The sequence below is a fragment of the Schistocerca gregaria genome, chromosome X (assembly GCF_023897955.1).
Source record: "Schistocerca gregaria isolate iqSchGreg1 chromosome X, iqSchGreg1.2, whole genome shotgun sequence".
In the NCBI taxonomy this organism is placed as follows: Eukaryota; Metazoa; Arthropoda; class Insecta; order Orthoptera; family Acrididae; genus Schistocerca; species Schistocerca gregaria.
In genome coordinates this window covers 591343481-591360866 of record NC_064931.1, presented here as the reverse complement: position 1 = coordinate 591360866, position 17386 = coordinate 591343481, and the positions used below count along the sequence as shown (strand labels likewise).

General features: G+C 42.9%; 1 protein-coding gene across 1 annotated transcript in view; it reads right to left on the bottom strand.

The window, feature by feature from the left end:
- The window catches only part of LOC126299398 (rho GTPase-activating protein 15-like), a 237644-nt gene that overhangs the window by 198528 nt on the left and 21730 nt on the right, over positions 1 to 17386 (bottom strand). Inside the window, exon 3 of the mRNA XM_049991271.1 lies at positions 9216 to 9323. Within this exon, the coding sequence (XP_049847228.1) occupies positions 9216 to 9323 (108 nt within the window). The remainder of the gene's footprint in view (positions 1 to 9215; positions 9324 to 17386) is intronic.

Here is a 17386-nt window from a genome sequence, read left to right as displayed (position 1 = left end):
AAATGAGTCCCGATTCTGCATATGGCATCGCAATGGAGGTTCCTTCATGTGGAGACTCCGATGAGAATGAACATTGCTAGATCACACTCATCACTGCCATATGTCCCCAGCACTTGGTGTGATGGTACAGAGTGTCACTGGGTATGCAACACGAATACCTCTGGTTCACACAGTCCTATGTCTGGCACGTCTGTGGCATTATCATTCAAAAAGACGACAGAAGATTGCAACTTGTCCATGTTACTGAAAACATCTGGTCATGGGTTGTTGAGAGACTGGCACATCACCACTTGCCAGCCACTACAATTGATGAACTTTGGCATAGAGCTGAAGCACCAGAGAATGTCATAACTGAACCTGTCAGTCAAGCAAAGTTCAGGTAGATGCCTAGCTCGGTTAGAATCTTTATTTCCACTTGTGGTGACAGCACTGCGTACTGAATTTCATTACCTGTATATTCCAAATTTACCAAAAAATTTGTTCTTCTAATTATACTGCAGACAGAAAATAATAATTTTTTTGTTATCTGGTACCCTTGCGGGGGTGGTCAAAAATTTGGAAACACCAAAAAACAGCACATAACCATGCTTAATAGAGTTCACAAAAACTGTTGGCATTGGAAACAACTTCCAGTCATCTCGTAACTGATAAATACAGGCCATATATGGTTTCAAGGGACTCTTATAACACTCTTCGTGCACAATAATGGCAAGTTCAGATGACGAGTATTTAGGTGGACAGTGATCACACACCTTTCTCCCCAAAGCAGACCTCAAAGGCTCGATAATATTGAGATCTGGTGATTGTGGTGGCCAGGGGAGATGCGAAAATTCATCCTCATGCTCACAAAACCAGCCCTGAGCGATGCAAGCGGTGTGCACAGGGATCCTGTATTCTTGGAACACAGCACCACCACAGGGGAACAAACACTGTATCATGGGATGGATATGATCAGCTAAAATGTTCATGTAACCTTTGGCAGTAATGTGGCCTAGCAAAGCTAGAAGTTGGAAAAAGTGTAGAACAGGACTCATCTGACCAAATGACTTTCCTGCATTGTTCCACAGTTCAGGTTTTATTACTTTAGCAACAGGTTTCCACAAAAAAATGAATTCAACGGCAAATGCACATTGGGGAGGAGAACAGTGTCACAATAATATTGACTGTGAGAGTACTGTGTTCATAGATTTGGAGGTCAGTACAACTACACAATGTTATGCCTCCCCGCACCGTAACACCTGGACTTCAAAAACAATCACGTCCATGGGAGCATTGTGTGTTTCCACCTCTCACCATATGAGGGTACATCAAGAAACACTGTTCAGTTTTATTCTATTCCCATCCAAGAAGAAAACATGGCCCCACCCCTCACTGGTCCAGTCCCACTGTTCTTGGCACTATCAAAAATAAATAACTGGATTTGCGGATCCTTTTCTACAATCCTGATGGATTCAAATTTTTCCTGACATTTTCCATGACATTTACCACAAATGGATGGCAGCCTGTGGCCAATATCAGAAGTTCTTTTCACACACAGACCAACAAAGTTGTTAGTCACAGATAATGGAATGTTCAGGTTTTGGACAGAAAAACCACATGTTAAGGACAGTCACAGCAAAGTCAAAAGATGGTATGTTTGCAATTTTTTTAGCACAGCTCAAACTACTGTAATAAATGGTAAGAATTTGTACAAGGTCATCAGCCATGTAGGTTACTGCAATAAATCTGTCTCATGGAGTCCAGTTGGGCACTGCATAATGAGAGTTCCTGATTTAAGACTCAATAATGATTCGTATAATGGGTGTTCAAGAAGAAACGAGCTGGAGGCATAATTACAGAAAGCAGTACATGTATGTTTGAAGTATTGACCATGGCTGTTGGACACTTGTCCCACTGTGACACAAGGTGGTGAATAGCTGTCTCATAAAATTCCAAGGGCTGTGATATTAACCAGTTTGGCACATACAGCTGGACGTTGCCGTCCACATGAGTGCAAGAAAGGTTATGCTGGCATTCTTCTTTGTTCATGATGGCTCCCTTCTGATTCACTTCCTGCAGCACAGGACAACCGTGAATGTCCGACGTTACTCGTAAGCCTTGATCGCCCTTCACCAAGTGATCAAATCAAAACAACCAGGCAATCTCACCTGTGAGGTCACTCTGCTACACGACAATGCAAAGCCTCATACGGTCAACACAGTCGCAGCACTCCTGCAGAAATTCAAATGGGAGGTTCTCGGTCACCCTCCATAGTGTCTGGACCTCTCTCCCTGTAATTACGCCATTTTTAGTCCCCTTAAAAAGGCTCTGAGGGGCAAACGATTCACCTCGGACGACGACGTCCAGCTGTACATGCAGAACTGGTTATCATTGCAGCCCCGGGAATTTTATGAGACAGCCATTCACTGTCTTGTGTCACAGTGGGACAAGTGTCTCAATAGCCAGGGTCAGTACATCTAACATACAGTTACTGGTTTCTGTAATTATGCCTCAGGCTCATTTCTTTCTTAATGCTACTTATACATAGAAATCTGAAGAACATGGGCACTGGGGACCATCACCAGAACATGCAACAAAATTATTATGGATGTCTAGATATCATGGGAAACCATCACCTATCACTGAATTAACACTGCATCATTTCAACAAACCCAACAATGCAGAGCATGTCCATGCCATCTACAGAGGGAGCTGTGTTATTTCATTTAGAACTTCCAATCAACATTCAGCATTTGTGCTCCTTAAAAGAAGAAGCTGTCTGAATCTCAATGGAAAATCTACATTGCTATGACCTACAGATCAATTTCGGCTAACATAAATTTTCAAGTGAGCCTCTTGCAATGTGTTAATGCATCCATGCCCGAAACCAACCAACAACAACACAGGTGACCTATACCATGATCAAACAGTACATTTGTACATCTTTATATGTAGACTGAAGTAGAGTATGTAATGCAGAATAATGCCAGAAAAATGCTATATGCCATTATTTCATTGTAGAAAACTTGGACCACCCCTGGATGTCAAAAACCTGATAACTAAGCATTGGGACCCCAAATTTCAGCATTTGGGAGGGCGACGGTTCAATCCTGCATCTGGCCATCCTGATTTAGGCTTTCCATGATTTCCCTAAATAGCTCCAGGCAAATGCCTGGATGTTTCCTTTGAAAGAGCACTGCTGACTTCCTTTCCCGTCCTTCACTAATCCAATGAGGCCAATGACCTCGCTATTTGGTCTCTTCCCCCAAACAATTCAACCCAATCCCAAATTTCAAACATGAGGATGGCACTTGACATCTGAAGATACCCATACTTCACTCACCGAAAAACAAAGCAGGCAGTTTCCAACTTTTATTGGCCAGCTTAAGGGCCAAGAATTTGGTATCGCTTAAAGCTGACAACACCATATTTCTCATTACACCAGAAATTAATGTTTGAGTTCTAACTGGTGTGTCTTAAAACAAATGGCACTGCCATGTTCAACTAGAAAATACAGCAACATCCTCACAAGCTGCAGACATGAGGAAGATCAATATCGAAACATGCATCTCCATTGATCAGCCAGTTCTTAGGACAAGACGTTTGCTTCATCATCACTATGAATCTCATACTTATCACCAATCACCACCAACACCATACAGTGTGTCTTTCTAACCCACCAATCATATACACTACCAGTTTTTATTTCTCACTAGCATCACATAAAACCACTGTCATGTCCTGCATTCCAAACAATTTGGCATCACTATTTGTGCCAGCTGCCAGCAGTCTTCACTCAGTCTATGCACATTGTTCATAAACTGCACAAGGTTCACACTCATGCCATCATGACTCACAACAGCAGTCTGCCAGTTGTCCCCCACACCACAGTGCTTTTGCACCACCTATCAGTGACCTTCATCTGTTGTTTCCCTGTACTCTGGTTCTAGGCAGAAATAGGGCATTAACGTTAACTTTGTGTTATTCTGGCTATTGTCAGCAATGATAAAAAAATACCATACAATGGCATTAAAACACACACACACACACACACACACACACACACACACACACACACACACACAGCGAGGATATAAAATGTCTGACAAACAGCAAAGTTAAATTTGAAAACAAACTGAAAAGTTTCTCCTTGCCACCAAATTCTATTCTCTAGAAAACTATCCATTTTTATAATGTGTAAAAGGTGACGGGTATGAATTACTAACTAATAACTGTATTTAAAAAAAGGTAAATGTTCAGCATGTAGCCATATTTACACATGAAGGTGTAATAAGAATGTAAACTGACTTGCTCCATAGCATTACAATCAATTACACAAAGGATTCATGAAACATGAAACTAATGTGCACATGGACATGCAAGTGCATGCATATGCCATGTGCCTGCCTGCCTCTGGGATTGGAATTTTTACTAGGGAATGTTCCTACACCATATTTCTCTTACCTATGGCAAGTTGATTCAGAAGTTGTACTCCCTGATACAATGAAATCTTCTGCATTATCATATTCCTGTACACCTTAGTATCAACTCTGATAATCTTACAGGATTAGCTACAGATGAAGGTAGACAGACTGCAAGAACAACATGTCATCACTACACTCTTGGTCTAAATTTGCAAACCCAATGGATCATAATTATTTTGGTGATTACTACCCATAGTAAACAATACATCTTAGACAGACACTTACCCAGCTCCCTGTCCACAGAAATTAGTGGCCAAACTATCTAGAGGCCAATATTTCTCAAAAATATAGCATGAGCATAAGGTCTTCCCTTATTACAAACATTTTTTTCTAAGGAACTGTTTTAGGTACAGCTATGCAGTTCGTTGCAAATGGTAGTTTAACTCTCACTTTTTATGGATATACTTCTGCACATGCTCTGATAGCATCTAATTTCTTTTGTTCTTTCTTGTTACAGGCAGTGAAATTTAGGAGTGCTGCTGTCACTATGGCATCCATGCAGGACAAATTACAACATGCTTCATGAAACACAGTCACCTACTACGTATCACAAGCAGTTCCAAAGTGCCGAAGGTCAAGATCTGCCACATCTGAAGAGTGTCAAAGGATAGTATCAGGAGTTTAAAGAGACTAGCAGTGCTGGTGACAAGGTAGGAAGCAGCAGACCTGGATTGAGTGACAATACTGCTGACACCGTACGTACAGCATTTCAAATGCAGTAGTAGGAAATCGATCCTTCACATTTCCAGAGAAACAGGCATACCACAGAACACTGTGGTTGAGTATTTTACACAAACAGCTGCATTTCCACGATTACAAAGTGCAGCTCCTTCCAGCTTTGCAGCCACATGATAGACCCAGATATGCAGTGTTTGCTAGAAATCCAATGAAACGAACCAGTGAAAAGGATGAGTACCTCAATAAAGTTGCTTTATCTGATGAAGCGACTTTTCACATCTGCGGGAAAATAAACAGTCATAATGTTCAGATCTGGGCGTCGGAGAACCCACAAATGGCATTATGGTACAGCAGATCAAGGGCAACCCAAAAGTGAATGTGATGGATGTGGCTTGAAGCATAATACAATTTTGGATCTTTCTTTTTTATTGAGCCTACCATTACAACAGTTTTTCTGGACATGCTGCGTTATGTTACACCTCAGTTACAGACCATGGATGATGTTTCAGCAAGACAGTGCGCCTCCATACTTAACATATTATGTTTTGAAGTTCTTGGACGAAATCTTTCTGGACAGGTAGATCAGTAGAGATGGTCTAACATCATGCCAACACATTCATTAGACAAACCCCTCTTGATGTTTTGTAGAGTTAAGTTAAGGATAATTCAGCTCATCAGTTTCTGATACGCGAACTCTTAGGGCACAAACATGAGATGCTGAAGAGGTGGTGATGGAAGAAATGGCGGCAAAGACATGGAGAGGAAGTGAGTATTGCCTAGATATTCTATGGGCAACATATGGAATACATGTAGAAGGGTAGCCATAAAAATAAAAACTTTACGAGTTAAGCTACTATTTGCAACAAACCACATTGTTGTATCTAGAACAATTCCTTAGAAATATTTTTTTTGTAATCAGAGAAAGTCATTATGCACACCATGTATATTGGCAGACACCAACCAACAATTGCCTCCCAATGAATAAACTTAGAACATCATGGTATCTTACATGCCTTTTGACCTCTACCATTTTTTTTGGGTTTTTAAATTTTAATGTGGAGGTAGCTATACATGGTGTCAAAGATGACATATCACACTGTAACCATGCTGAGATGGTTTCAAAATGGCCACCAATGGTGGAAGTTGGTAATCACGATACACTGCAACTGTGATTACAATAAACAATTACTTATTGTCAATACAACTGCTTATTTGATTTGGAATTGCCAGTGCTCCAGAGATATTTTGTCACTATTTGAAGTACTTAATTCATAACATGCTCAGTATGGTAACTACCCAATGCCAACACGTAACTGTTCATCTCAAGAAAGTCATCTAACTCTTGCCTCTCTATTACACACACAAAAAACAATGGTCTGTAAGGCAACCAGAAGCGGTTTTATTGTTTTTTACCCACAGTGGAGTACTTACTTACACACTAAGCAAGAAAGGGTGGTTGAGACCAGCACAATAACATATCACAGAAATATAAATAAACCACAAGCCCCTAAATATCACAGATTTTCAATCCTTTTTAGGCAACCAAAATTGCATAGATCTTTCACATTTCACACTTTCTAAGAAATAAAAGTGTAAAATTTCCATAGTTTCAAGAACAGGCATTTCTTACCCCAAAAATTATTTAAAATCAGCACATTGTCTAGCCATATAGCCCAAAGAAACTGTGGAATTCATAGTCTAGGTCACATTTTAATTTATTTGCACAAATAGCAGGTTTTGGCATTACAGCCATCATCAAAGCTTGCTTAAAAAAAAAAAAAAACGCAACACAGAGGACATGGAGTCATAAATTCGACTGTATAATAATAATAATAATAATAATAATAATAATAATAATAATAATATAAAAAATGGTTTGACAACAAAAATGAAGAAGGCCATAAAGAACTGACAGTATATTCGTAAAAAATATTAACAGCATCACAAATTAATTATTCTCAAAATAAGACAGGCTTAGTCATCATAAGGTCAAAGACCTGCTTATGTGGCACTAAATTCCTTCTGGTAACAGTCCACAAGCTTCTCATCGCCCTGTTTGGCACACACAAAAGTTGGTAAGACAGTCTATGCCTGTGCAGCCTATGAAAAGGACCAGTTCTCACAGCTGTGCCACTATTCATTGAGCCTGACCGCGCATAAAAAAAAACAGGGGAGTGGGTCCATACACATTTCACAGACCTCTTCTTCGGCTCCAAGTGGGTCCTGAAAGCAGATACCTTGTCCTGTTTTTCATACGTGGCTACCAGCATGGCATCCACCACACAGGCAGTGACCATTTACACTCTGGTGACCATTTTCATATTGACAGTGCCTTTATCACCACTGCGTCTGGAAATGGTCCACGATTTACATCAATACAGATTGCATCTTTCTGCTACAGGAACAGAATACAATACCACACAACTGCATCTATTACCCTTGGCTAAACTTGTAGGTGACACAGTTCACAAGGATGCTTAAGTCACTAATGAAAAAAGGACTATGGATGACGACAAAGGATGAAGCTTCAGTAATCTTCTTAGCCACCAACAGGTCCATCTCCATCAATGGGTGCAGTCTGGTTGAGATTTTGCACAGCCACTGCTGTTGCTCCCTGCTGGACCACCATCTACAGTGACACACAACGAAACACCTTCCCCCCTACCCCAGAGCTGGAGCCTTGCCTGGGTGCAGACATCCAGACCCAAACCCAGATGAACAAGGATAAAGCATAGTGCACCACTGGAATCTACAGAGCATGCAGCCATCAGAGGTTGCCTTAGTGTCACATCCAGCAGCACGTCAGAATTACAGGTACACACTTGCTATATCATCCCACTGCTAGATTTGCCACAAAATACAAGTATGACTTTGAACTTAGTTACTACTGCCAACCACCAACACCCTCTCTACTACAATGACATATGACACCTGGTTTAGACCTCAATGGGAACAGAGCCATTGCCTTTACATCAACCCCTGCCTGTAGCTCTGGTGCCCTTCACATTTGTTGCAGGTTACTTTCCCTGCAGGACCCTCTGGTGAGAACCTCAGCAGCAGCAGCAGCTGCTGCTGCTCCTCGTCCTCGTCCTCATCGTCATTGACAGTCATGATTTCTGACTATTTCCATCCTTATGGTACAGCGAAAGGAAAATGAAATTGGTACTCCTGTCAAATAGCAATACAGATCTAGCAACTGTTTGCACACAACAACTGAACGTGACCATAACTGCTGCTCTCATCATGTCTTGTGGGTAATGCCTCTACTGGTGATATGCATACAAAGAGGTGGGAGTACTTTGCAACTAACAGCCAGTTTTGGGTTTAAAGGAAATGCTATCTACATCTCAGTACAGCAGTTATCAGATCCTTGTTATGGACGTTTTTCCTTTGGACAGCTCCTCTACTGTTTACCTGTAATTCTGGTATTGGACTACTCTAGGCTCATCACCGTTTGTGTCTGTATCCTATCATCCTGAGGTTCTCCTACGCCATTGTAATAACTAATACTGATACAAGCAAAACATTTTGACAGTAATTTCAATGAGTTCACAGAATTACTAAATAATTTTAGCATGTCCAGCTATGACACGAAACAAACATTACCCAGATGCCATTATAAATGCTGTAGATACTATTTACCATGTGAAGAAAATGGTTTAAAACTCAGAATGCATAGCACAGTATTAATAAAATGAATGTTTACAGATATCAGTTTGCATTTAATACTTTTGTCACACAGTAACAGTAAAACTAACCTAAAGCAGTCTCTTTTCAAAGAAAAATGTACCTGAAAAACAACTGCGCGCAAACCAAACAGTGCACACACAGGTTTTTGTTTCCTCCTCACACACACACAAACAAACTGGAGAGATTAAGGTGGTTTTCTTGCCTCTTCAGCACATTCTCTATGAACTGAATACAAAAGCTTTGCGGCTTGACTCTAACCAGACATTTTAGAGCAATCCAACAGACACAAACTTCATAGCACTGAATCAGAGTTTAACTAAACATTAATACGAAATATGTCTCATAAATCAAAGAGGGCGTTCTTAAGTTATTTGTCATAAATACCTTCTCGCCTGACTTCTCATGGATGTAACACGGGAGATCCAGCTGCTCATCATAGCTTTCTATCCAGCCATCAGGGAGGGGAATGTTCACCACATCTAATGCACACTCCTGCAAATAGAGAACACACAGAGTCAGCTATGAACTCAGAATATTTCCAGAAACATGACAGTCCCTAAATTTTATTAATAAATTCAAAAGAAACACATTTTAATTATAATACACAACCCCATAGATAAATGGTAATTTTGTAGATTATTAAAATCAGACCTCAACGAAATGTCTACTAACATAAAATTTAGATAGCAGAAAGTTTCAGATGTGTGTATTCCTAATAGTACTATAACAGTGAACAAGCACTTTTCATGAGTATGTGGCTAATTTCAGTAGATAGCACACTGAAAAGAACTTACTATTTCATTTTCTTTAAGAAATTGTTCCATTGACTTTTTTGATATTTTTTTATTAGGTTGTTTAGCCTTGCTAGATGAGAGCATTCAAGGGTATCTCTTACACTGGACCTGACTATTTTACTTTTTGCAGCATAAACACACATTTTTACCATAAAAAAATAAAGAGGTAGGGAGGGAGATATATATATGCAGGAAGTTACAGGGTGTATAAGATTTTGGGTACCAAAATTGATGCTGCAGATTGTGGTTTGAATAGGCTCAATGTAGACAATGGAGAACTATCATTATCCAAGAAATAATACATTAGCTTAATTTTGAAATTGTGTAAACAAGTTGTAAGTTATTTCAAAGTTGAATGCCTGCAACAAAGAACTTAGAATAGCTCTTGTGGTGTAAGGAGGGACTAAAAGTAGTGTATAATGAAAGAATTAGGTATTACAAGCGGTGTTGATGTAAGAAAGATATATCTGAGGGAAGATGTGGGGTGGAGACCTGACAAAGCTAACAATGTGTGGTAATCTTGAGTTAAGATTATTGTGTTAACCAGAATGTATCTCTGTAGAAATGAGTAGCAGTAGTACACTTGTAATATATCTCTCACATTAATTTGGCATATGGTTGAAGAACCAGGAAATGTTATAGATCGTATTTTACCAAAGAGTGTCACACACAACGGGGGATAAAACTAAGCTTTGACCCACTTTATTTTAAATATCTTTGGAAGGGGAAAAATTCTGCTGTGTTTTTGTAAAATACAAAGCAACACAAATACCTTCCAGCACACACAGCTTATTTTCCATTTAATTGAAGTGGTCACTCAGTATTGAACAAAACTCTCTCTTTCTGAGGGTTAAAATTGATTTCTGTGTTATCCATGACTGTAAGTGGAACAAGAATATTCACAAAATAAACTGCTTCATCAGCCTCTATTGGTTGGTTGGGTTGGTTGGTTGGTTGGCTGGCTGGCTGTTGGGGTTAAAGGGAATAAACTGCAAGGTCATCAGTACCTTCATCCTATATGCATCAAACCAGGAATAATCCTCAGGAGGAGGATACAAAAGGCAAATCCTGGGAAGCCCAATTGTAAACAAGATACAATAAGACATATAAAATCAAGGAGAAGTAGGATGGGAGTGAGAGCGGGTAAGGTGGACGAGTCACTCAGCCCAGAATGCAGCTGAAGGCCCTGGAGCATGGCAGGCAATGGGAGAGACACCCTCTGCATCCCACCAGCACCCTCTCACCATCTGTTACCCCAAGTAAATAAGAAGCACAGACAAAATGATAAAATTTGAAGAACAATAAAACATTAAAAATGGTAAACATAAAAGAATAAGGAGAATAAAGAGGTGGGTAGGGTAGAGGCTAGGCGAGACTGCCAGCAAGGGCCGCCGTGGCATGGGTCCCCTCAGCAAGAGCAGGCGAAGTGTACCCCTCCAACCCCTCAGGTAGTCAATGAGATCAAAGTGCCCCTCCTCACAGCGAGAAGTAGAAACCATTTTCACAGGTGAAACGTAAAACCAGGTCAGTGGCCTTGGCGTCGTCTGCTAGCACCAGAGGTAGCGCGTCAGGAAGGTTAAGACATCGCTGCAAAGCAGCCAGATCTGGACAGCCTAGTAGGATGTGGGTCACCTTCAGGTGGACACCACATAGGCAATAAGGTGGGTTATCATGTCAGAGACTGACCATGGGTCAGCCAAGTGTGGTCCACATATAGCCAATGAAGAGCAGTGGATTCTCAGCAAGAAGTGCGAGGAGAACACTGTCACATGGTCATGGTCTCCTTTATAGCTCTCAGTTTGTTTGATAAGTCCAAGGCGGATCATTATGAGTTCCAGACTGCCAACAATTTTATGGCGCAGAGTTGACTGTTCTGGGACCCTCATTTACAAAATCGGCATCCTGGTGGCCAACTTTGCCAAGTGCTTGGAATGTTGATTCTCTGATATCGCAACATGTCCAGTTTGATGGAGGTCAGAAAGAAGATCCTGGATAGTCATGACTATTGGGTGACAAAGGTTGAACTAGTCTATAGCCTGAAGGCTGTTCAGTGAGTTGCTGAAGATCACAAGCATCTTGCCAGTGCAAGAACGAGCATAGTTAAGGGTTCATTTGATGGTCACTAAGACAGCACTGAAGACACTGCATCCATTTGACAGAAAGCGTAGTTCATTGCACCTTGCATATGTGTGCTGAAAATCGGTTCACCCATCAACCAATGAGATGTCAGTGCATACAAATTCCAAACCCGGAAAAGCCTCAAAGACAGCCAGGAACAGGTGAACATCATGGACTCAACTGAATCTTTTGGTCCAAAGGATACATTGAGACAGATCCAAGATCAGAGTACACAACATGGGGGCATATGCAACTGCTCTCTGATTAGAGGCGACACTGAGGGAAGTTTGAATTCAGAGCAGAGACACTAGTGTAACAGCAACTGTGATCCCAGTTCTGGGTTTCTGTAGTGGGAGGTGGATCTCTCTACTAGGAAAAAGGACACAGTTGTTTGGATGCTTAGGGGAGCTGTGAACATGGACAGCAAAACAGAGTAGCTGTTGTTGGTGCCTGATGCATACTGGAGGGACCCCAGCCTCTGCAAGTAGGCTGTTCACAGTGCTAGTTCGAAAGGCTTCTGTGCGCCTTTGCTTAAGCTGGAGAAGATGGGCAAAATGGGGAAACCACATCAGCTAAGCATTGAAGACCAGTCCCAAAAACAGTATGTCTCCACCACATTGAGTAATTGGTTGTCGAGGTAAAGTTCTGATAGGGGATGAACAGTACAACAGCAACAGAAGAGCATGACGTGAGTCTTGGTGGCTGAAAACTGAAAGCCGTAGGAGAGAGCCCACAACTGCGCCCTTTCAAATGGTGCCCTGCAGTCGGCAACCAGCAACACCCACACTAGAGGAGCAATAATAAAATCAAAAAATTGTTGGTTTACAAGGAGGGTGATACTGAAGATTGCACAGCTGCTGCTAGATCACTGATGGCCAGTATAAAGAGGAGGATCCTTAATGCAGAGCCCTGCAGGACCCGATTCTCTTGGATATGGGGGGCACTGTAGAAAGCACCAAATGGAACCCAGAAAGTGTGGTGTGGCGAGAAGTTCTGGACAAAAATCTGACACAGACTCCCAAGACTCTACTCGTGTAAGGTAGCGAGGATGTAATGTTACCATGTGATGTCATAAGCCTTTTGTAGATCGAAGAATACAGCAATATGTTGGTAATCTAAGCTGTCCGGATGGCAGATCCCACACAAACCAAATTATCAGCAGTGGAACAGCCTTGGTAAGAATCACCCTAGGATGGGGCCAGAAGGCCCCGAGACTCAAGTAGCTATCACAGTCACTGGCTCACCAGACATTCGAGCAACTTGCAGAACATTGGTGAGACTAATTCAGTAATATCTCTGCTTCTTGCCCAGTTTCAGTACTGGGGCGATGGTGCTTTCTTGCCACCGAGATGGGAACTCTCACTCACTCCAGATATGGTTGAAGATTGTTAGGAGATGATACTGACAATCCACTGAATTGTGTTTGAGCATTTGGTTGTGGATGTGGCCTGGCCCTGGGGCAGTATCAGGGCAAGGATTTAGGGCACCAAATAATTCCCACTCACTGAAAGGATCATTACAGGGCTCCAGGAAACATATAGTGAAAGATAAGTGCAAATTGCTCCATCTGCTGTTTAAGGCCATGAAAGACAGGTTGACAGTTCTCAGACACAGAGGCTCCAGCATAATGCAGACCAAAATGTTTGACTATGGCTTTGCTTCAGTGAAAACAGCAAGGGACCCCTTCCCAGTGTGAGAAGCTGGACGAGGGTGATGCGTCTCTGGTTGGGGGATGGGGGTCAGCGTCCCCAGTGGGTGGGGAGCCATTGCTCCCAAAGTAAATGTGGGGGAAGCAGCAGGAGGAGAGCCCCCAACCATCGAGGGGTACACATGGTCAAGGGACCCTGAGGGCTCGCTGTAGGATGCATAACGGGGAGAAGTACCATCAGCAGAGAGGGCAACATAGTCATAGCCATAGCATATATTTCCAAGCGTGCAGGAAATAGATGCTCATACTTTTTCTTGACCTCTATGTATGTCAGTGTGTCCTGTAGTTTTCTCTCTATCTCTCTGAAAGACAGTGCAGTCTGGTGAGCAGCGAGAATAGTGCTCTCCACAGCTGATGCAGACAGGGGAGAGAACCACAAGGAATGTTAAAAAAATGGCTCCGAGCACTATGGGACTCAACATCTTAGGTCATAAGTCCCCTAGAACTTAGAACTACTTAAACCTAACTAACCTAAGGACATCACACACACCCATGCCCGAGGCCGGATTCAAACCTGCGACCGTAGCAGTCCCGCGGTTCCGGACTGCAGCGCCAGAACCGCACGGCCACCGCGGCCGGCAAGGAATGTTCATGTGCAACGGTTGTCCACAATTCCCACAGACTAGGCTGGTGTTGCAATGTGAAGACGTGCCCAAATTTCATACATTCGAAGCACCGCATGTGGGAGGGGGGGACATGAGGTGTCACGTCACATCGGTATACCACCAGCTTAGGCAATAAATTGCCCTCAAAGATCAAGATGAAGATCCTACCAGTATCAACCCATTGTCCTTTGGCCCCCTATGGATACAACGGACAAAGTTAGTTAGTTTGTTTCGTTTTAGGGTTCAAAAACAACTGGGGTCATACGTGCCTGAGTCAAAACTATAGAACATGAAGACAGAAATAAGTTTCACAATGACTATATGTCAATCCCAATTGACATAAGAAAAGACAGCTAAAAACAAGGACATGAAGAAAGGGCTACAAAAGACACCATACAGAAACGCAAGGTCCAAAAGTAAAAATTAAATGGCCTTCACCATATTGCTTAAACAGATAAAAAGTAAAATGCGGTCAACAGACCATGCACCATTTGCTAAAATGGCCGATAACTCAGACAGCAAATCCAAGCGGGAACATAAATGGTTAAAAAATGGGCATTCCGTCAGAAAGTGGTGGGCAGTTAAAACTTGAGCACAATGTGTACAAACTGGTGGGGGAGCGCCACTTATCAAATGACGATGGCTAAAAAGGCAGTACCCAATTTAATTTGCAACCTAGTTAAAATGACCTCCTCCTAGCGGAAGGGCCAAGAGGAGGTTGTCCAAGTTGCTGGGAGATGCTTAATAATCCTGAGCTTATTCTCATGAAGGGAGGACCAATGGCAATGCCAAAGGGACACCACCTCCTGACAGACAGAGATCATTGGAGGGAATATAGGAACTAGTGGGCTGAGGTATGAGGACTGCAGCTTTGCCAGCAATGTCAGCAGCCTCGTTTCCTGGCACACTGACATGACCAGGAACCCACATAAACATCACAGTGGCTCCATCAAGAGTGAGAAAGTGACCGTTTTCCTTGACCTGTTGCACTACAGGATGGGCTGTGTACAGCGCACATAGACTTTGAAAGGCGCTGAGAGAGTCTGAGCAGAGGACACAACTGAAAAGTCTGTGTCGCCAGATGTACTCGATGGCCTGGTACAGGGTAAAGAGCTTGGCTGTAAACACTGAGCAGTAAACGAGAAGCAGATATCGAAAGACATGGGCACCAATGACGAAGGGACATCCGACACCACGGTCAGCCTGAGAGCCATCAGTCTCTCAACTGCGCTAGTGTAAAAGGCACTAGTGGCCAAACAGATGCCATGATGGTGGATACTGTTGAGATGGTGTATGAGGAATAGATGAGCATGCACATAAACAAAGCACCCATAGTCTAGTTTCAAAGAGATAAGGGACTGGTACAAATGGAGGAGGGTGGTTCGATCAGCACTCCTTGAAGTACCACTGAGGGCACATAGGACATTGAGGCACCAGGCTGCCAGGTAAGGCAAATGGGAGGACCACGAGCCACCAGAAATTCATACGGACGGTTTTGTCAGTGGAAAAATGAAAGCCATTGTCAATGCTCCAGGAGTAAAGATGATCAAGACATCGCTGAAGACGTCACTCAGTGAGACAGGTCCATGGTCTGTGGAGAACTGCAACAGATGGCAAAATTGTCAACAAAAAGGGAAGCAGAGATGCCCAGCGGGAGACAGGCCATTACAGGGTTAATGGCAATAGACAGTAGGACAATGCTCAGGACGGAACACTGAGGCACACCGGTTTCCTGGGTACAGGTGTCTGACAAGGCAGAACCCACACGCACCTTGAAAACCAGGTCTTTTAAAAATTCTTGAAGGAAACCGGGCAGGTGGCCACGGAAGCCCCATGTGTAAAGAGTACGGAGGAGACCAGTTCTCCAGCAGATGTCGTAGGCCTTCTCCAAATCAAAAAACATGGCTACAGTCTGGGATTTCTGCAGAAAACCATTCATGACAAAGTAACGAGTGGTCAACTGCAGAACAGCGCGCTCAAAATTCACACAGTGCAGTCATTAGTAAATTGCGAGACTTGAGCCACCATATCAGCCAGGCATGAATCATATGTTCCATCACCTTGCAACCACAGCTGGTGGGAGAGATGGGGCAGTAGTTAGAAGGAAGGCCCTTTGCCTTACCTGGTTTAGGTATGGGTATGGCAGTGGCTTCACACCAATGTCCACGAAATGTGCCCTCTGCCCAGATGCGCTTGTACATATTAAGCAGAAAGTGTTTGCCCGCAAGAGAAAGGTGCTGCATCATCTGAATATGGACATCGTATGGTCCTGGGGCGGCGGATCGAGATGAACTGAGAGCATGATCTAGCTCCTTCATAGTAAAGCCGGCATTGAAGCACTCATAATTCTGAGAAGATAAGGGTACCACCCGAGCCTCCTCCACTTGTTTCCAATGAAGGAAGGAAGGGTGATAGTGGGAAGAGCTCAAAATTTCTGCAAAATGGTGGCCAAGATGTTGGAGATAGCAATAGTGTCCACAATGACATTGTCTGCTACTGTCAGGCCAGATATTGGCAAATGGATATTGGTCCCAGAGAACTGTCGGAGGATGGCTCAAATGACAAAGGAAGGTGTGGAACTGTTAAAAGAACTAGTGATTGAAATCCAGCTAGCTTTTTTGCTATCCCAAATAATGTGACAACACTTTGCATGCACCTGTTTATAATGAATGCAGTGTGTCATCGTAGAATAAAGGTTAAAAACATGGAGAGCACATCTCCGCACGCGAACTGTGTCACGGCATGCCTCAGTTCACCAAGGGACTGGGACATGGGGTGGTAAAGAGGAAGTGCGAAGAGTGGAATGTTCTGCAGCAGTAAGGATAACGTTTCTCAGATATTCCACGTGCGCATCACAACTGGTGAAAGATTGTTCTTCGAAGGTCGCCAGGGAGGAGTGAAGCCACTAGTCAGCCTTAGCAAGCTGCCATTTGGGTGTGCACCCATATAGGGTAGGAGTCAGCAAATGGATAGAACATGGGAAATGGTTGCTCGAGTATGTGTCAGAAAGATTGGACCACTGAAGACGATAGGAAACCTAGGCAGTGCAGAAGGATAGGTCCAAATGGGAATAGGTGTGCAAGGTGTTGGAAAGAAATGTGGGTACTCTAGTGTTAAAGCAGAAGAGATTGAGCTGATCAAGAAGATCAGCCAAGAGGGCACCGCTCTGGCAGGTTCTGAGAGAACCCCAAAGGGGATGATGCCCATTAAAGTCACTGAGTAGCAGTAATGGTGAAGGTAGCCACCCAATGATTGGTTGGTTGTTTGGGGAAGGAGACCAGAGAGCATGGTCATCGGTCTCGTCGGTGTACAGAAGAATGGGGAAGGAAG